General features: G+C 40.1%; 4 protein-coding genes and 1 non-coding gene across 7 annotated transcripts; 1 reads left to right on the top strand and 4 right to left on the bottom strand.

The window, feature by feature from the left end:
• Positions 1–1,574: 1,574 nt before the first annotated feature.
• On the bottom strand, positions 1,575–1,646 carry Trnae-cuc. Its single transcript has one exon. It is a non-coding gene; the product is annotated as a tRNA-Glu (tRNA).
• Positions 1,647–2,062: 416 nt separating this feature from the next.
• Positions 2,063–6,619, top strand: LOC109477888 (2-acylglycerol O-acyltransferase 2-A-like). 2 transcript variants are annotated; one of them, XM_019779347.1, is made up of 6 exons: positions 2,063–2,180; positions 2,915–3,420; positions 3,723–3,803; positions 4,099–4,192; positions 4,575–4,774; positions 5,259–6,619. In XM_019779347.1, the coding sequence occupies exons 2-6, from the start codon at positions 2,937–2,939 to the stop codon at positions 5,408–5,410; spliced, it is 1,011 nt and encodes a 336-aa protein (XP_019634906.1). In that variant the 5' UTR covers positions 2,063–2,180; positions 2,915–2,936; the 3' UTR covers positions 5,411–6,619. The 2 variants fall into 2 exon arrangements, with proteins under 2 accessions (XP_019634906.1, XP_019634905.1); XM_019779346.1 differs by having other exon boundaries at positions 2,068–2,440.
• LOC109477889 (UPF0722 protein) lies at positions 6,295–9,424 on the bottom strand. Of its 2 annotated transcripts, XM_019779350.1 has the most exons (7): positions 9,135–9,424; positions 8,856–8,894; positions 8,247–8,317; positions 7,604–7,663; positions 7,396–7,451; positions 7,004–7,102; positions 6,295–6,841 (listed from the first exon to the last, which is right to left on the bottom strand). In XM_019779350.1, the coding sequence occupies exons 1-6, from the start codon at positions 9,406–9,408 to the stop codon at positions 7,006–7,008; spliced, it is 597 nt and encodes a 198-aa protein (XP_019634909.1). In that variant the 5' UTR covers positions 9,409–9,424; the 3' UTR covers positions 6,295–6,841; positions 7,004–7,005. The 2 variants fall into 2 exon arrangements, with proteins under 2 accessions (XP_019634909.1, XP_019634908.1); XM_019779349.1 differs by having other exon boundaries at positions 6,295–7,102.
• Positions 9,425–11,243: 1,819 nt separating this feature from the next.
• LOC109477738 lies at positions 11,244–14,192 on the bottom strand. The gene is made up of 3 exons (XM_019779083.1): positions 13,877–14,192; positions 13,192–13,506; positions 11,244–12,862 (listed from the first exon to the last, which is right to left on the bottom strand). The coding sequence occupies exons 1-3, from the start codon at positions 14,190–14,192 to the stop codon at positions 11,244–11,246; spliced, it is 2,250 nt and encodes a 749-aa protein (XP_019634642.1).
• A 1,256-nt stretch (positions 14,193–15,448) lies between these two features.
• On the bottom strand, positions 15,449–17,540 carry LOC109477737. Its single transcript, XM_019779082.1, has 2 exons — positions 17,495–17,540; positions 15,449–16,644 (listed from the first exon to the last, which is right to left on the bottom strand). The coding sequence occupies exons 1-2, from the start codon at positions 17,538–17,540 to the stop codon at positions 15,449–15,451; spliced, it is 1,242 nt and encodes a 413-aa protein (XP_019634641.1).
• Between the last annotated feature and the right edge of the window lie 3,239 nt (positions 17,541–20,779).

Genomic DNA, 20,779 nt, shown 5'->3' with positions numbered 1-20,779 from the left:
CTGCCGAGTATTTCTCCTTCATTACGTGTAAACAGGTGAACACGTCACATCTGTATCAACGTAGATATCTAAATAACCAATGTAACATTTAGAATACTACCATTATATATATTGCTCGGGTTGAATGTTCAAGTTACTGTTTAGAGTTGATGTAATTTATGTTTTGAAATTCTGTAATTGAGTACAAAATATATTATATGATACACTGTTGGCTCTAGTGTTTTAAATGTTTTTCTTCTTTATTTGGTACTCTACTAGATGTAAGTATGTAATAGAAATTAATAGTATCTTACTTTAGCGCATTTAATAGTTACCTCCGGGTAGGGATGTACATCCCGAGCGCGGAGGTTTTGTGAGGGAAGACGAAAATTGCGTTCGCACCCGTTTCTCGCGTTTGGGTGGACGGATATGTCTGGGAGTTGGTATACGTTTTGCTGTTGGGCTGTAGATGGTGCACGTTGTTTTGGTTTTTTAGTATGTGTGTTTTAGTGCGTCAAAATGATGCGTTTAGACCGCCGATGGACACCCCTTTCAGTGTGAAAGTGGACCTCAGCTTTTGACCTTTGCATGTATAAGGACGATTGAGGTCGCGACCACTGATCTGACCTTTCACACAGAGGGGTGTCAGCATTGTCGATAAATTCTTTCTTTGAAACTGTTCAGATGTGAACCACATGTGCCGTCAATCAACGTCTCATTATCGTGCCCGTGCCGGAAACGCCGGCAGGCCGGCCGTGTCTGAAACAGGGCTGCTATTCACACTGATATCTAAACAAACACATGGCGGCACGACCTGAATATATCACCGCCACTTGTGCTAACCGTGGCAAATATGTCGCTGTTCTTAGCTGCCTGCCGCGGTTTGGTACCGGTTAAATCTAACAGGAATCAATGAAACCTTGCTGATTAGATTGCGATTTGTTTTCGAAAATATTATTTTGTCTCGTGTTTGTAACGTTCGCTCAAAATGAGGTTCTAAGTTTTAACCGTAACATGAAAGATATGAACACGCTTCTGTGCATGTTTTGATGGGTTTTTTTTACGTGATTTGAACTAGTGTGGGATAAGTGGGGAGGGATGGCAGCCGCGGGGGGAAGCGTAGCGGCTTGATACATTTTCGAGAGCAAGTTCCGTTCCGCGCACTGGAGTTGATCGCTGGTCGCTGTGGGTCGGGCAGCCAGATTCGCCACGGGATGCCCCCTGTCCTTTCTATTTTTGGGCTCCAGTCGGCTAGGGGGGATTAGTGATTTCACAGATCATTTAGCCAATTACAAACATTTCGAAACTTTTCGAAAAACTAAAACTGAAACTGTTTTTTTATTCACATTGATTGGCAGCCAATATTCATTGCTTGGCTGAATTGCACAAGTGATTACATGTTAAAATAGCTTGAAAAGAGATACACATTATTCCTTCTGTATCATACTACCCGATTTTTTAAATGAAGGTTCTATATAATGTTAAAAGAAGAAAATATTAAAGGCCCAGTGACACGTGGCTTTGAATGCATAAGACAAGAACCAGATGCTCGAAGACAAGTAAAGGAGTAAAAAACAAAATTTCAAAAGAACGTTTTCCCACACCGGGAATCGAACCCGGGCCTTGGCGGTGAGAGCGCCAAATCCTAACCACTAGACCATATGGGATTTCGTTATGTGATGGGTTCGGTATGTAGTCCTAGTAGTTGCATAGGTATCCCCAAATTCAATTGATCTTGATTATGGTCATAATTCTTCGGCGAATCCACAGAAAACAGTACAAAGCTGATACGAAGCTTATTTCGTTGTTCTTTATGGCGTTAAAATACGGCGTTTTGGTGTCGAATTCTTTCCTGTCCAGTTCTCTAGCGGAAATGTTGTGAAGTGCACATTACTCAAATGGACCATACCATTCTTTACCTTTTCAAGTATGGCAAGACGCATACCATGTCGGTTACGAATCAATCAAAAGTAGAAAATAAGCGTAAATTATATTTAGTTTAACATAATAAAGTGGCATACCATCTGGTTTGATATTCACGATTCAACGTAATGCCTACAAGTATGTCCCCATCGTTCTGAATGAAACCGTCTGAAGAGGTGAAAGGTGAAATCCGTGCCGTGTTGTTTTTGTTGGTGCGTACTAAGGTCGCTGTGGAGTAAGGTCAGAAACAAGCTTCCTCAGCACTTTTCTTCTGCGGCGTAAGTAAACTTTAACTTCTCCTACACAATTCTGTGAGATAAAGGGTCAGTTAGGTTGAACAGCTAATGTTTTACGGACGGTGTATTATGCAAGTTGCATGTCAAACACCTGAAGATGCTGATCTGAATTTCTGATAACACACATGATTTTTGTGAATAATTACCTTAAGGGGAAAAAATAAATCACCTTAAGGGGGCAAAGATCGTAAGAGCATGCAGTGCAGAGCTGTTTTGTAAGCAGATTTCTCGAAGACAGAAAGGTGAGTTTTCTTAGATATCGTTATTCAAATAGGGTCAGTATGACCGGTGCTTTCACTGTTTTCTTCTCAAATATAATAGAGTTGTGCATGCCAACTCAACAATTATGTATATATATGCATTAGAGATCATCTGTGATATATCATTTTGTATTTCACTCCACGAAAATTTTGTGTAATACTATAGAATCACAACTTGCATGTGTGTCTGACGTGACAAGGACCACGCGCCACGTGTCTCCATAGTTAGTGTTTCCGGTATGAGGAATACGTGACTGTGCATTCATGGATAATGTCTCAGAGACAGTGACTAGATGTATATCTTAAGTAACGTGTGATTTGTATTTGCTGCTTAAACAGAAAAAAAAACAATATCTAGAAGTAGTTGTCTAAATTATATATGTAGTTTTAAAATTGTGGGCTTTGACACAAGTTTTCTGAAAATCTCAATTTTCATCTTGTATGCACCTGTACTAGTGTTCAAAGGGCAGATTCCAAGATGTTTGGCATCGAGTTTGCCCCGTTGAACATTCCTATGAAGCGCCGCCTGCAGACTGCCGCGGTACTGCAGTGGTGCCTGTGCTTCCTCCTGCTGGGGCACTCCTGCTGCATCCTGGCTGTTGTCCTGCTCTTCACGCGATGGTGGTGGTTCTCCGTCCTGTACATCAGCTGGTGGATCTTCTACGACCTGGACACGCCCCACCGCGGAGGGCGGCGCTGGCAGTTTGTCCGTAACTGGACCGTGTGGAGGTACATGGCCGAATACTTCCCCATCGAACTGGTCAAGAGCGCTGACCTGGACCCGGAGAAGAACTACGTCTTCGGCTTCCACCCGCACGGAGTGATGAGTGCGGGAGCTTTCGTGAACTTCAGCACAGAAGGGACCAACTTCTCCCAGAAGTTCCCGGGAATCCGTCCACACCTGCTGATCCTGACAGGAATCTTCTGGATGCCGTGGCACAGAGATTACGTTATGACCAGCGGTAAGAACTGGACCTGGTTTATAAAACTAGGATTTATAACGTTAGATAAATTCACAGTTTTTAAGACCACCAAACAGTTTGCATCACAGGTGGGACTAACTGGTATGTCATATACATCAACACAAAAAGGTTTAAACAACATACATGCATTTTACAGTAGACACCTGTATATTTTGAATATTCAATATACATCTTAGTTTTTAAAATATGTGCAAAGGATATGACATGCAACATTCTATTGTACCAGTATATATTTATGACTGATGGTGTATCTAACATTTGGACATCATTTTTCTTTGTAGGATGTTGTGCTGTGAGCCGTGAGTCAGTGGAATGGATTCTGACCAGACAAGGAACTGGCAATGCTGCTATCATTGTTGTTGGTAGGTACACATGTACATTTACATGTAAGCTGTAAGTCTTGACATATCTGTGGGGGTTCAATGTTTGCTGCTTTTGCAGTGACCTCTTGACTGTAAAATTACTATACTGCAAACATTTGTTCAGAAATGCTCTCCATCAGCCTATAGCTAACACAAACTTTAAAACTTTGTAGTGCTAAGAAATATACTATTAGCTTTTTTTATATCCTCAGCCATTGACAAACTTTGGAAATGAAGAAATCTTCTTTACAGTGTTAGAACTTTTTTTTAACTTACTAACAACTTTCCTAACAAGGTGGTGCCAAAGAAGCTCTGGATGCCATGCCTGGGAAGTGTACCTTGACTATCAAGAGACGTAAAGGCTTTATCAGGATGGCTATGAAACATGGGTGAGTTTAGTACAGTCTCTTTTAGATCTGTTGCTGTCGCTGTGTTTATGTAGGTCACAGACTGAATCTAGTCACATAGAAATTTTACATGACTACTAGTGTAGGCTTCTATGTGGGATTCTGAAGTGGGGTTGTGTAAGGTAGGGCAGAGCAATGTTTGGCTTGGAACCAAGGGGTCACGGGTTCGAATCCTGCCAAGTTACAGACCTTGTGCCAAGTTACAGACCTTGGAAAGGCACTTCACACAACTAATTCCTCACTTCACTCTGGTGGAAATGAGCATACCAGAATGTTCATTATCATGATTGTTGGGCATTAAAGGAAAAACCAAAACTTTAAGTTTTGTAATTAAATGTAAACAGAATGATGTTTTCCTCCACAGTGCTGATTTGGTTCCAGTGTACTCCTTCGGTGAGAATGAGGTGTACACCCAGCTGAACAACCCACCCGGGTCATTCCTCAGAAAGTTCCAGACCAAACTGCAGAAGTTCACAGGGTTTGCCACCCCACTGTTCCATGGGCGGGGTGTGTTCCAGTACACCTTTGGCATTGTGCCATACCGGAAACCCATCCATACCATTGGTACGTATTCAACACTTAAAGTCTAAGATATTCTGTATAATACATTGTACAATACTCCCCCAGAGTACTCTCCAGAGAGGTTTGAGTTTTGGCTCATTTTTGGGGGTGTTTTTAGGTTTTTACACTAGTATCTTTTTTTATGCCAAAAAAAAGAGAAAAAGGACAACAGTGCAAAGCCCGATAAAAAAGCCTAAAAACACCCCAAAAATAAGCCAAAACCCAAACCTCTGCTTGGAGAGTACCTTCAGAGTACTGCATTGCTATTCATTGTTTCATGAACTGTTCTGTGTGTCTATCTGTGTGTGTTTCAACAATTCACAATATATATACAATGTTACGCAGTGCTATACAGCCTCAGTGCTGCTATGCTTTTGGCAATGCCGCAGGGCCTTGTCTGTTGGGTGGGAAGTTTGCAAAGCAGACTAGCTAGCTCACAGGGCATGAAGTCTGCCATCTCTGACTGTGCTGTTCCTTTTGTTTCTAGTTGGCACACCGATCCCTGTTGAGAAGAACGAGAACCCTACCGAAGAGGAGGTTGAGGCCCTACAGAAGAAGTACATGCACGAGCTGACTGTTCTCTTTGACAAGTACAAGGATCTGTATGACATGGGAAACCATGAGCTGGACTTCCAGTAACAGGCTTCCCTCATGACTCATTTATATCACTTAAACTGGCTAATCTGTTGTGGTCGTTGTTAATTTACCTTGCACCTCTAGGATTGGGGGTTGCAGGTTAAACCTGTATGTCAAACTTGATAGTGAGTGAGTAAAGTATACTGCAGTTACCGTACACGTTTGTTTACAATTTTTTGCTGCATGATTTTCATAGAGACTATGACTATCAACCAGAATAACATTTCTGTCACAAGACAGCTGAATTTTGTATATCTCTTAAATGACTGTCACAAAAATATCTTCAATTTGCCATTGTAAAACATATGTGACAGGGTCTAAGAATAAAAAGATTGATAACCTGAGCCATATTAGGAATAGTACTAGTGTGCTGTTAGCTTGCCTTGTCTTGGCCTCTGAGTTTGCCCATACTTCATATACCTACTTCCACAAACACATTTTATACTGAGACAATGGCAGGATTTCACTACATACTTATATACACTACCCACATGATTTGGATGCATGCTTTTCAAATTTCACTACCCAAATCTTTCTGTGCATTTTAAAGTTTGCAATTCTTTGTGATAAACTCAATGTTTGTGATGAAATATATATATTTTGAAAAAAAATGCAGTGGTATTGATAGAGTACTAGTATATCTTTGACAGTATATTTTCTGTAATCTGTGATGCTGCTAGGAGTTCACTGTAATCTTTGAATTCTGTAATTTAAAGTTCATAGACCAAAAATTTGCCTTTGGAGAATGTTGAAGCCTCAGTGTGTGACTTAGTAATGTAGGCATTGGCTAATAGACGTAGTGATTGACCCATGTGCTTTGTAAATCTGACAGTATTGGGTAGACTGTCATTAGTGATTTATATTTAAAAATAACTCATTACATGAGATTTAAAAATGAACTACATGTATTAAGAATGTCTTGTATACCATTGAATGGTTTGACAGTGAGAATTTTGTGACTTATAGCTGATGCTCTATATTGATGTTAAAATGTATTAAACTGTCATGATATTGTACATGTATGTGACCAGTATTTGAAGACACAAATTAATGTTGCAGTCAGTTCAAAGTGCAAAAGGGACAAAATGGTCTTTCACATTGGTTGCCACAATTGATAATATATTTCAGAAAATGTAAGAAAAGATTATATTGAATTGTATCCATCAATTTTAAAAATGCTGTGACAATAAAAAAAAAACTGTTTCTCTACAATTGAACAAGCCTTAGTGTTATCATTCAAATGTAGCAACCTAACGGTTGTACCTAACCAACATTATGATGTTGATAATAACACTCATTGGATAGGGAGTCATGAATGCTACTGGAACTATTGATGTAATTACAATCAAATTATAACAGTAATAAACTCTAGTAATGCAAATTGCTACAACACATTTGTAGCTAATTTGTTCCAAAATAAATAGAATTGTATGACCAAATATTTTGTACAATCTAATCAGCTAAAAAGTGTAATGAATTCACAATAGAAGCTGCATAGCAACAGATAAACAGGCATACAAATGGACCTACCCTAGTTTTAAGCACAAAGCAAAAAAATCACTCTAATGCCTAAAAATTCAAAATGTTTCCAATACATATTAGTCAGAATCAATGTCCTGGAGGCCTTTTGACTGTTCAAATTTCTCCAGTTCCAACATGGGGTCCTCTTCTTGTTCCTCATCACTACTGGTAGGTCTGTGGACAATGAAAAGTATTATTTCTCTACTTTCTCATACGAGTAAAGATTTTTACAGCATAACTTAAAATGTCTTACCATAGATTTTGCCCAGCATCCTTGACAAGCAGGAAAAATGGCAAACTACATTCTACACATATAGTACCAGGTACAGGGGTCTCTCTAAAGAATGGAACAATTGCCCTAATAGTGCACATTTGAAACTGATATAGGTGAACAATTATTGCACTAAGGTCAGATCCTCAGTGTATTTTTTTCATGTCGAAATAATAACGTACAAGTGTGTACTCACAGTTGTATGAGCTCTGTTCTCTGCCTTGGTTTGTGACCTCTCAATATTTCTTCTCTCTGTGAGTGAGGGAACAAAAATTTATATTAAAAAGTATCTACATGTATAAGTATATCATTTATATCATTCAATGTAGAAGCACAAAAACAGAAAAACATAAGTTACATGTAACTTACTTTAAGATTCATACTGTAATCAACTTCTGTCTTACCTGCATTCTTTCTTCCCTCTGTTTCTGAAGAAGTAACTGCTGCTGTTCCTTCTTCATATTCTGGAAAATATTGAAGAATGGCGTGAAAAGAGTGCACTTAACATATTTGTGATCTCTAAGATAGACAACGTATTTCTGCATCTGTCAGTGGGCCAAGACAGTACACTACTAACAGGTAACGTTACATGTCAAGTATCTACAGGGATACTAGTACTTGGCATGTGCCTACACTTTGTAGATAAGTCAGTAGGGGGCAGTCATGAGAGGTGTACTGACCATGCACAGAGCCTACATCATAGTACATGTAACAAAAACATGCTGTACAGGTATATTACACTAGTACAGTAATAATGTACATGTTTAGTGTAAGTATCAATACAACTACTGAAAGTACTTGATGGTAAGATAGGTAAACCTGCAAGTTGCCAGGTTGCATGTTGTTTTGAGTGTGTATAGGTCAGGTGGCTTAATTATTACAATATGAATACCCACACAAATAATCTGTTGGTTTGACTCTTCAGAAGCACAAAAAGTGACAGCATACTAATCATTTCTGTCATTCTATTTCAGATCTAAGCCTCTTACTGCTGCTTTCTGCTATGCGAATTTGGTACATGGTAGCAGATAGAACGTGAATACTTACCAGCTGTCTCCGTTTCTCTGTTTCCTCTGCATGTTCCTGTCTGTGTGCCTCCTCTAAAAACCGAGTTAACCCTAAAAACACAGAAAAGCTGGTATTAGCCTTGAAATCAGCAAGAATCAAAATTCAACATTTGAAAAAGTTTCTGAAACTCTTAATAATATGTAAATCTCTTCAGCTGCTTTGACCTCATGTGCATTCCTGACTGTGACACCAGACATGTTTTCAACTGCAATGATATGCAAATTACATATGAGCTGCCATGTTGTTTAAAGACTGGCAACAGACTGGCAAGTCAAGTCATACACCAGAGTCCATATAGAAAGGGGCCAAGGTGAACCCAAAATGAACTACAGCAACAGGGAGACAATTGAGAGGGGGGACCTCCAAGTCAACTGAACTGGAAGGGTGAAATGGCTCAACCGCCCGCGATTTTTCTGGGCCAATCTAACTGCCACATGTGTTGGAAGACACCGGACTCCCGAAGCCTGAGTAAGTGACATGTTGACTGTTCTTCTCTGATGATGACACCTTACATTTACAAGTTGCCAATATTATGTATCATTTGGGTTAGCATGGGACAATAAATTATCAAATGAAAACATTACTTACGAGGTGAGTCTGGTACTGGCTCATGGGCAAAGTTTTTGGCTGAAAAAAAAAGAACATAAAAAGATCATACTAAATCAAGGTCTCTTACAGGTAACGTTACATAAATACTGTCCTTGATTATTAGCCATAAGGAGGGGGGCTCGATATATACGAATACTTTTCTGCGTAACTGTAATACGTTATTGATAATTGAACCTGTACTTTTTCCATTTCGAATGTTCCAGTGATATAAAATGACATGAAGAAATTATAATAGTATTTAGAATTGTTGAGACGTACGCTGGAACGAAGCGCTGGCAACTTTCAGGCGCTGTCGTGTGTCCCCGGAAACAAGCCGAGATTCCATCGGTGGTTGTAGAGTTATCGACTTCCAGAAGACCTTCGCATACTCCACATCTTCTTTGGATGAGCCGGAAAATATCGTTTTTCCTGTCACCGGAGTATCAATGTGACAGGAATCGTTGAAATATAATTGTTCTTGGTCGAGATTGGCATCCAAAGCAGGCGGGTTTTCAGCTACGTCCGCCATTTTGGATCGTGACGCCGTTGCCATAGGCAACGGTGGTTCAATGACCCCAATCGTGTCAGAGTACGTCAGCTTACCGTACACGCACGCGCGTGGGAACGCTTGTCTAAATATCATCTTGTAAAAAGTGATACCTTGTTACAGTGTGAAATTAAGTAAGGATGAAGACAGACGCTTTACCTTTGTGTACATTTTTTTTCTGAAAAAAAGGTAAAATATCACTAAATTTCATTACTATATTAGTAGTAAGTGTACCTTGAGTTACTAGTATAATGACTTACTCAAGTAGCTAAACTAAACAAAGGGCATTCTATGGATTTTGATAGGATACAATTAATGAATACAAATGTCATTTGTTGGGTATTTTTTTACAGATATCTGTCCGCAAGTGAGTATTATTTTGTTTTATGTAACCATTCAAATTCGAGCTCCATGATGTAACCGAGGAAGAATGCCAAGGTTTTCTCAAATGGCCAGACAATTTTACTGACACAATTTCATAAATGCAAACAGCGTGTACTGTACTCGTGCCACAGACGGTGTCTTCACGTGTCTAGAAGATAGCTACCGTATGACAAACGGTGGGACAAATATAGAGCCCAACACATAATGACATATAGCTCTGTTCATTCGGTTGTCGATTATGTGAAATATATACATAACGTTACACGGTGCATCTCCACAATGTTTAATTTTCAGGATGGAATCTGCCTATTATGTGCCACCTGGTCTAATTTGTTTTACGCGACACGGTCCATAAAATTCTGTCACGGTACATTGATGTAAAATTAGAAGTGTGTACATGTGTATATTAGAAAATCTGTTATACATACGGATGCAAATACAACGCTCTTGGATTGTTAAGAATACCCCAGACAAAGTGCTGCACGGTGTCAATACAGTATTGTTAAGCAGTAATTGCGTACGTAAGGAGAATATGGGAAAGGGTACCTGAAAGGGATTGAACTTTTAAATTGCATTTTCTTTCCTGTACTAGTTGAGAACTAAGGTTTCAGACGTCAGTGTTTGCATAAATTAATACAATCATCTGTAGCCTGCAACATGTGCATTTCTCTGCCACTGCCAGAAGGCTTATGGGGCTAGACCCTGTAATTTTCCGCAACTACCAGAGGGATAGACCCTGTCAAAATCCAAAACTACCAGAGGGCTAGACCCTGGCAATTTCTAAAAACACTAGAGGGCTAGACTCTGGCAATTTCGAAACCTTGGCTATTCCCCCAACTACCAGAGGGCTAGGGCCAAACCCTGGCATTTGTCACAACTACCAGAGGGCTAGACCCTGTCAACTTCCACAACTACCAGAGGGCTAGACCCTGTCAATTTCCAAAACTACCGGAGGGCTAGACGCGGCAATTTCCGCAACAACTAGAGGGCTAGGCCCTGCCAGAGGGCTACGATCAAAAAAGTCATATCCAGTTGCTTGAGTAACTGTTGTTTGGCGTATCTTATTACCTGGATGTCTAACCTTCACCGACGTACCAGAGGGCTAGACCCTGGCATTTTTCACATGAAGCTTAAGGCTAGACCTTGTCTCTGAAAGGCGTGACATGACGCCCGTACATGGGTTACCTCGTGTCAGAAACTGGTTTGCGCTGAAATCATGCAGGCGCTGAGATGAAAACGTGATAAAGTGAACATGGAACCAGTTCCTGTGTTTTTGAATGAAGCTTTACCTCCTGAAGTAGGTTGTTTTTTCAGTGGCATGGTTCTGTGTTGAATTGTGTGCCATAGTTGGATTGTGATGATGTATAATAATGATAAATAATGATATGAATCATAAAATAAAGTATAGGCGATCCCGAATATAGGCAAAAGAGGAGCTAACGAGAAAGCTGTGTTTTCTAAAGCCATGTTGTTCGCTCACTCTCTCTAAAATGGCCGGCATTATCTGTTGCAGTATCATATGTTTGCTTTAAGTCATTTGCTTTTGTTAAGTCTCTATCACCGCGACCGTTGTTGACCTGGGCAGCTTTACTGTGAGCCTTACATGTACCCTCTTGTACCCCACGAGTCCCTACACCCACATTGCCACGTCTAGAAGCTTCTAACTTGTAGCTTGACTCAGCGACGTCGGCAGCTTTATCATCCCTTGGCACTTGCCCTTGTGATCTCTTTCGTTTGACATAAGACGCATCGACTCTTCTATGCTTAGGTACATGGGAAGTATTAGCTGTTGCTGCCATGGGCGTATCCATTCTGTAGGCACCTGCAATGGTAGATTGTCCGTATGGTGTGATGACATCATCCGCTTCAACCTGACTGTCCGGTATGACTTCGTACTGGTCTTCGTCTCGTACCGTCTCGTACGTGTGTTGGGAGAAAGGGTCAGGGTTCTGCTGATCCTGTACGTCACGGTTATCCGGGTTAACTCTCCACAGCTTGAATTTTCCTTTTCGTAGGGCAAGAATGAGAAAACAAGACAAGGCAACTACTGATGATGTTAGAAGGGTGGTTATGACCAGATCCCAATAGTTAATTGCAACATTTCCGTTTACCTCTGAGTCTAGTATGTGGATTAACTGATTGTTGTTTGTACGTCGAGTTTCTGTCTTTGAGTGTGTAGTAGAGGATATGGTAGGACCAGCATTTAACGAGGGAGGAAAAACAGTCACGTTGAAATGAGCTGTGATGTTTGTTTCACCTGAGCCGAACAGCGATGAGCAGGAAACAAGCTCATCGTTCCATGCTTGCAGTACGATTGGACTGACCGTCAGAGAAGATATTGTCTTTCCCACGAAGTTATAGGTATTGTTCTGTAGTTTGGAATGATTAAATGGTGTAGAGTTGCAGCATGTAAAGCCTTCTGGGTTCATGTAGAAAGATGTGGTAAAGTTTAAGTCACCAAGGTACACACTTCTTTCTTGCTCAAATGATACATTCGTGATGAGAAGGCTTGTATCATTCGGCAGCATCCATTGGATTTTAGGAGGTCGTTCTTCCCAGTACATTTCGCACCGAAAAGTCCGCCTGTCACCTATTGTTCTTATGATACCTTTTGGTGTTGGACACTGTAATGATGCTATCACGGCATTCGAAAATCCACTCAAATGTACTCCTCGTAGGCCCTTCGGGTAGCTACACTTTAGTAGCTCAGAATCATAAAACTCATTATTTAAATTTTGATATAATTTAATGAACCAACGAAGAGAGCATGTGCAGCGCAAGTAGTTTCCTTCCAATTTAAGTTCGATGTTATCCCAAATATTCCAGTCCCATTCACCAATTTGTAAATGATTTTCTTGCAGACTTGTGATCTGATTATCCGAAAGATCAAGGGTCTCTAAGAGCTGAAGATGAATAAAGGCCTCTGATTCGATGAACTGAATTTGATTTTTTGCCAGGTCTAAAGAACCGAGTAGTCTTTCTCTCTCTAAGGCAGGAAACCAAGATCTTCTTACCACCTTAAGTTTGTTACCAGAAAGATGTAGTACTCGCAGGCGGTGCAGGTCATTAAAACTGCCTGTAAATGTAAATATTGAATATTCATATATTGAAAGAGATATAAATTCTAATTGCCATGTCATACTTAAATGAGCACCGTGACTGCTACCTTCGGATTAGAATGCTTACCCCAATATCAACAATAAGTTTGTAAATGGGTCATCAATAGAGTTTCATTTATATCGCAGAGACACACATTGTTAGTATGCACGATTTTAAGAAGTTAAAAGGTCTTAGCGTGAACCTAACCTAACCATTTAGGAAGTAGACGGACGGTCGACAAGCACAAACAGATCATATTAGGCAGGCAAATGTCTAAAGCAGAACACTAAAAAACTTTGGGCGTACCTTTATCGATGGTTTGTATTCTGTTGCGGCGTAGATCCAGGAGCATTACGTTACAAAGATGTCTGAAGTAGCCTGGCCTAATGACGTCTAGACGGTTCCACGGTAGGTTTAGAGCTTTGGTCTCGATGCAGTGATCATAGGCACCAAACGCTCCGTCTTCTATGAACGCTATTTCATTATGAGCTAGATTCAAATGGCCGGATACTTCAGGAAGCCACTGCTTCCCTAGATACGTAAGTTTGTTATGGCTCAGTGACAGGTTGTACAAGTTGGTGAAGCCGTCAAATGTGTTGTTGTCAAGATGTTGAATGTCTCCTAAAACGTAATGAATGGTATGTTACGACAATGATAAAAAGGTTTGCTTCTACTTATCCAGCTCTTATTGAAAATTTGAAATGCTAATCAAATCTAAATCTTGGACGGCTCAGGCGTTTCTTTTACAAAATACAAATCTCGTTTTAGTGACATTAGTTAGTTTACGTTCAAATTAAGACTTTTGTTCATTATAAAACGGACTACGAAACGATATTTTTTTTATATATTTTTTTCAATATGACAATTGCAATATCCTTCACGAAATGTGGGACATAAGATTTTGAACTGAAAAAACTAATTATCCTGAAAAGATTATTAAGTAGTGAAGTTGTTACATTGCCTCACTGGTGATACGAATAGCATTCCTTACCTGGTTCTATGTGGAGAAACCGTAAATGTTTGAGGTGGCTCACGTCTGTCGAAGACAGGTGGTCAAGACTATAGTTGCGAAGCCACAGCGACCGGGTGGTTTGAACAAGCTTACAGGACGGTATGGCGTCCGTGTACTCCGAATTCAGCGCAGCATCACAAATGGCACAAGGCGCTCCTAACAACGCTGGCTGACTACTGTCCGGACAACAATTAGCGTAAACAGCTTGGCAGTTTGGGCAAGTGCCTGTGTCACAAGACACGTTTGTCATTGCAGACAAAAAGGCGAGAAGCTTAAGCAAGACGAACAGCGCCATACCGTGTGGGTTTGTCAACTCTATTGCAAGATAAGTCCTTTAGTGTTGCTCTCCCGTATTGAATATGCATATTATAAATAGATGCAACTAGGTCAGACGATTCTGTTTAACTGGATCTCCCTTTCGGTTTGATTCAGCCACGTGTTGATGCATGTGGATACAGCCTTTAATTCCTGTTTCATAACAATGACACGCCTCACTGTATTCAAACCTGTCAAAATATATGTGGACGCAAATTCTCGTTAACGATAATTCCATCCGTGATCGTACAAAGTTCCCTCAATATTTTAATAGTGTGTATTTTTGTACCTGACCTATAGATTCATCCTGATATACTCATAAACTACCAGAGGGCTAGACCCTGGCAATTTCACACTACCAGAGGGCTAGACCTTGTCTAGAAACTGGTTTGCGCTGAAATCATGCAGGCGCTGAGATGAAAACGTGAGCATGGAACCAGTTTCTTTGTTTTTGAATTACGCTTTACCCCGCCCCCCCCCTCGAAAGTAGGTCGTGTTTAGTGGCATGGTTCTGTGTTTACATAAGTGACATGAGACGAAAACGTGATAAAGTGAGCATGAAACCAGTTCCTGTGTTTTTGAATTACGTCCTTACCCCCCCCCCCCAGAAAGTAGGTCGTGTTGTAGTGGCATGGTTCTGTGTTGACATAAGTTTGAGGTTGTGTGACGTACTTAGACTGTGATAATGTATAATATTAAAATGAAATAAAGTGTAGACGATCCCTAATTTGCCTAGAATATCAAGGAGAGAGAGGAACGTTAACTAACAAGACGGCTATGTTTTCCTAGGATTGTGATGATGTATGATAATAAAATACAGTGTAGAGGATCCTAACTATACCTAGAATATGAAGGAAAGAGAGGAACTAACAAGAAGTCTATATCTTACAGGATCACAAAGTTAGGTATTGTTGACTTTTTATCATTTTACGTTCAAGAGCAATAAGAACCAAATAACAAGAAAACAATGATATACAGGCAACAAAATATATAATGTAATTTTGCTGACAACTGCCTTCATCTTATCAGTAAAGCATACAATCTATTGTGGAACATCATTGTGAAATATTTTTTTCTCTTGTTATAAAGCCTGTAATCTAATTAGAAGTACATTGAATGCCATTCCAGAATGGCTGTGCACCATGAAAGGTGTCGTATCGCTTTCCTTCATTCTACAGAGTTCTATTTTCCTTTCATGGACTAATCAATTATTTTCATTGTCTTCAAAATATTCTTCTAAAGCCATGTTGTTCGCGCACTCTCTCTGAAAAGGTCTACGTCATCCTCTGCAGTGATAGAAGTCTGATATGAGTCATTTGCGTTTGTCAAGTCTCTATCACTGCGACCGTTGTTGACCTGGACATCATGTATTTCAGCGTTACTGTATGCCTTGCTTGTACCCTCTTGATCTTGTACCCCACGAGTCCCTACACCCACGTTGGCACGTCTAGAAGCTTCTAAGTTGTAGCTTGACTCAGCGACGTCGGCACCTTTATCATCCCTTGGCACACGCCCTTGTGATCTCTTTCGCATGACACAAGGCGTATCTACTCTTCTATGCTTAGTTACATGGGACGTTCTAGCCGTTGCGGCCATGGGCGTATCCATTCTGTAGGCACCTGCAATGGCAGATTGTCCGTATGGTGTAATGGCATCATCCGCTTCAACCTGACTGTCCGGTACGACTTCGTACTGGTCTTCGTCTCGCACCGTCTCGTACGTGTGTTGGGAGAAAGGGTCAGGGTTCTGCTGATCCTGTACGTCACAGCTGTCCGGGTTCACTCTCCACAGCTTGAATTTTCCTTTTCTCAGGGCCGCAATGAGGAAACAAGACAAGGCAACTACTGACGATGATAGAAGTGTTGCTATGACCAGATCCCAATAATTAATTGTAACATTTGTGTTTACCTCTGCGTCTAGTATGTGGATTATCGAGTTGTTGTTTGTACGTTGAGTTTCTTTCTGTGAGTTAGTGGTAGAGGATATGGTGGAAATGACGTTAGGACCAGTGTTCAAGGAAGGAGAAAAAACAGTCACGTTGAAATGAGCTGTGATGTTACCAAACAGTGATGAGCAGGAAACTAGCTCACCGTTCCATGTTTGCAGTACGATTGGACTGACCGTCAGGGATGATACTGTCTTTCCCACGAAGTTAAAGGTATTGTTCTTCAGCCGGGAATCATTTAATGCAGTAAAGTTGCAGCACGTAAAGCCTTCTGGGTTCAGGTAGAAAGATGTTGTGAAGTTTAAATCCCCAAAGTACACGATTCTCTCTTCTTGAAATGATACACTCGTGATGAGAAGGCTTGTATTATTTGGCAGAGTCCACTGGATTTGAGGAGGCCCCTCTTCCCAATATATTTCACACCGAAAGGTCCGCCTGTCACCTATTGTTCTTACAATACCTTTTGGTGTTGGACACTGTAATGATGCTATCAAGGCATTCGAAAATCCACTCAAATGTACTCCTCGTAGGTACTTCGGATAGCTACACGTTAGTAGCTCAGAATCAGAAAACTCTTTATCTAAATTTTGATATAATTTAATGAACCAACGAAGAGAGCATGTGCAGCGGAGGTAATTTCCTTCCAGTTTAAGTTCGATGTTATTCCAAATATTTAAGCCCCAGTCACCAATTTGTAAATGATTTTCTTGCAGACTTGTGATCTGATTATCCGAAAGATCAAGGGTCTCTAAGAGCTGAACATGAATAAAGGCCTCTGATTCGATGAACTGAATTTGATTTTTGGCCAGGTCTAAAGAACCGAGCAGTCTTTGTCTCTCTAAGGCAGGAAACCAAGATCTTCTTACCACCTTAAGTTTGTTACCAGAAAGATGTAGTACTCGCAGGCGGTGCAGGTCATTAAAACTGCCTGGAAAGGTACACAAATTGGACACCTATTGAATATTCACATATTGACAGAAATATGAGATGTACATTCAAATGGCCTTGGCATACTTGAATGCCCGCCATGTATCCATATTTACAAGCCTTGAGGTTACTACCTTCGAATCAGAATGCTTACCCCAATGTTAACTCAACAATAAGCCTATAAATACATCATTGATTGAGGTTAATGTTGATGATATGATATAGCAAATAGAGATAGACACACCTAGTTTGTAGGAAGAGTAACATTGCAAGTTATTGCAAGTTTTTAAGAAGTTAAAAGATCTTAGTGTAAATCTAACCTAACCCTTTAAGAAAGAGAAAAACACAAAAATATTGTACTAGCCATATATCTAAAAGCATTACACGAGCAAAATTTGGACGTACAGTACCTTCGTCGATGGCCTGTATTCTGTTGTAGCGTAGATCCAAGAGCATTACGTTACAAAGATGTCTGAAGTAGCCTGGCTTAATGACGTCTAGACGGTTCCACGGTAGGTTTAAAGCTTTGGTCTCGATGCAGTGATGATAGGTACCAAACGCCCCGTCTTCTATGAATGCTATCTCGTTATGAGCTAGATTCAAATGGCCGGATACTTCAGGAAGCCACTGCTCCCCTAGATACGTAAGTTTGTTATGGCTCAGTGACAGGTTGTACAAGCGAGGGAAGCCGTCAAATGTGTTGTTGTCGATATGTTGAATGTCTCCTAAAACGGAAATATGTAAAAATAAAAGTGCATGTTAAGGCAATTATAAAAGGTTTGTTTCCACTGATTCAGCTTTTATTGCAATTTTGAAATGTTACTCGTATCTAAATTTTGGATGGCCTAGACATACAGAATTTGTTACCCCTGGTTCCATCCAAGTTACTTTGCAACCACATAAAGATTTCGCGTATCGCAAGACTATCAATGATATTTATTTTTTCCAATATCACAATATCCTTCACGAAAATTGAACTGGAAAAAATATCCTTAAACAGACAAGAAGTAACATTATTAAGTAGCGAGGTTGTTACATTGCATATGAGGACTAGCCCTTTATAATAGTCTCCGGCTAGTTGGGCAAACATGGCTGTATATTTGTTTATACAGTTTAATAAATCAATTCCTTACCTGGTTCTATGTAGAGAAACCGTAAATGTTTGAGGTGGCTCACGTCTGTCGAAGACAGGTGGTCAAGACTATAGTTGCGAAGCCACAGCGACCGGGTGGTTTGGACAGGCTCGCATGAAGGTATGGCTTCCCTGTGCTCCGAGTTTACCACGGCATCACAAATGGCACATGGCGCTCCTAACAACGCTGGCTGACTACTGTCAGGGCGACATTTAGTGTAAACAGCTTGGCAGTTTGGGCAGGTGCCTGTGTCACAAGAAACGTTTCTCATTGCAGACAAAAAGGCGAGAAGCTTAAGCAGGACGAGCAGCGCCATACCTTGTGGGTTTGTCAACTCTGTGTTGCAAGAAATATGTTTCTTACTAATGTTGCTCTCGCGGATTGAATATGCATGGTTATCCATGAATTAATGGATGCAACTAAGTCAGACGATTCTGTTTTAACCAAAATCTCCGGCTCCCTTGCGGTTCAATATGGATTAATACACCCACATATTGATCCGGCCTTCCTGTTTCATAACAATGAGACACCTCTTTGTATTGCAAACCTGTCAAAATATATATCATGTAGACGCCAATTCTCGTTCGTTTACGATAATTCACAAAGTTTCCCTCAAATTTTTAATAATACTAGTAGTATAAATGAAGTTTTTCACCTGACCTATAGATTTATCAGGACATACTCAAAAACACTTTGTGACGTCCATATTTCTATTAATCTGGTCCTTTTAGAGGAAAAGTTACCTGGCCTAAATACTACTACATAGATAGATGCAAACATAACGTGTATCGGCATGTGACCCTCGTGGTAAACACTAATTTTTTTTGTTATTACGTCTATCTAGTATTCATTTATTTGTCGCACATGGCGCTCCTAACGGCATTAGATGACTACTGTCCGGACGACAGTTATACGTTAGCGTAAACAGCTTGGCAGTTTGTGCAGGTGCCTGTGTCACATAACACGTTCTCAGTGCAGCCAAAAAGGCAAGAAGCTTATTAAGCAAACAAACGATGCCATATCGTGGGGGTTTGTCAACTCTATGTGTCGTTTAATGCTGCTCTCCCGGATTGAATATGCATGGATATGAATGAATGGATGCAACTAGGTCAGGAAATTGCGGTTTCATATGGATTGATACACCCACATGTTGTTCCTTTCTGCTTCCTGCTTCATAGCAGTGACACGTCGATCTCTTTGTTTTGAAAACCTCTCAAAATATAAGAGGACGCAAATTCTTGTTTACGATAATCCCATCCGTGATAGTACAAAGTTTAAATTTTTAATAGTATACATGGATTTTTTCACCTGACCTGTAGATTCATCATGACATACTCATAAACATCCACGTTTTTATTAATCTGGACATTTGCATATTAATAAGTTTCAGTATATGTCCCTTTTAGAGGAAAAGTTACCTGGCCTAAATACTACTACATAGATAGATGCAGCAGTAACGTGTATCGGCATGTGACCTGCGTGGCAGACACTTGTTTTTTGTTTGTTATTACCTCCATGAAATGTGTCATGAAGGTTATATTTTCAGTTGCGTTTATCTGTCCGTCCGTCCGTCCGTCCGTCTGTCTGTTGGTCAACAAGATAACTCAAGAACGCCTAATGGATGGGTTTCATACTTGGTGTGTTGGTAGGGTGTGACGAAAACTGGAAATGATGAGATTTTGGTCCCCCTAGTGGCTTCCCTTGGTACTGCAGCGCAACTTCCGGTTTTGATATCTCGCGATCTGGACATGCTAGGGTCCCAACTAAATTATGCAAATGAGGACTGTATTTGCATAATTAATGAGGAAATTCTATAATTACAGTGTTTTACATTATCTCGCGATCTGGACATGCTAGGGTCATGAAATTTTGATGGAAGGTAGCTCTCGTGCTTGGAAAGAAGTCATATGAGTTTGGGCCCCCTAGCGGCTTGTTCTGGAACTGCAGGGCACTTTCTGGCGAAATGTTTAAAAGCCAATAAGTCCAGACAGGAACAACATACTTTCATTATTTTTGGTGTGTAGGTAGCTGAGAGAGAGATGTACATAATTAAATGTAAATTATGCAAATGAGGACTTTATTTGCATAATTAATGAGGAAATTCTATAATTACAGTGTTTTACATTATACTATGTAACCTATGGCAGGCGGAACTTCAACAGATACTAATTATGCAAATGATGACCTAATTTGCATAATTAATGTGAAAATTCTATGATTTCGTAATGGTGAATGATGAGAATGTCATACTTGGGACATCTGTAAGTTAATCAAAAGTTAACATACATCACGATTCATATATCATGTTAATGCAGAGGTCATTTGAACAATTAAAGAAGAAATTTACATTTACATATCAAGATCATATTTCATGGAGGTATGAACTCTCGGAATTCTAGTTACATCTATCTATTCATTTATCTGTTTATGTACAGATCTTTTACAAAATATTTCGCAACCTGGCCTAGATACATAAATTCAACAATGATTGCAGGAGCAATTATTCATTGTTCTATCCAAGAAAAACAAAATGTATCCGAGTTGTTCTAATACGTAAACTTA

The sequence above is a fragment of the Branchiostoma belcheri genome, unplaced genomic scaffold, assembly GCF_001625305.1.
Source record: "Branchiostoma belcheri isolate BF01 breed outbred unplaced genomic scaffold, Haploidv18h27 scaffold41, whole genome shotgun sequence".
NCBI lineage: Eukaryota > Metazoa > Chordata > Leptocardii > Amphioxiformes > Branchiostomatidae > Branchiostoma > Branchiostoma belcheri.
This window is presented reverse-complemented; position numbering and strand designations above follow the sequence as displayed.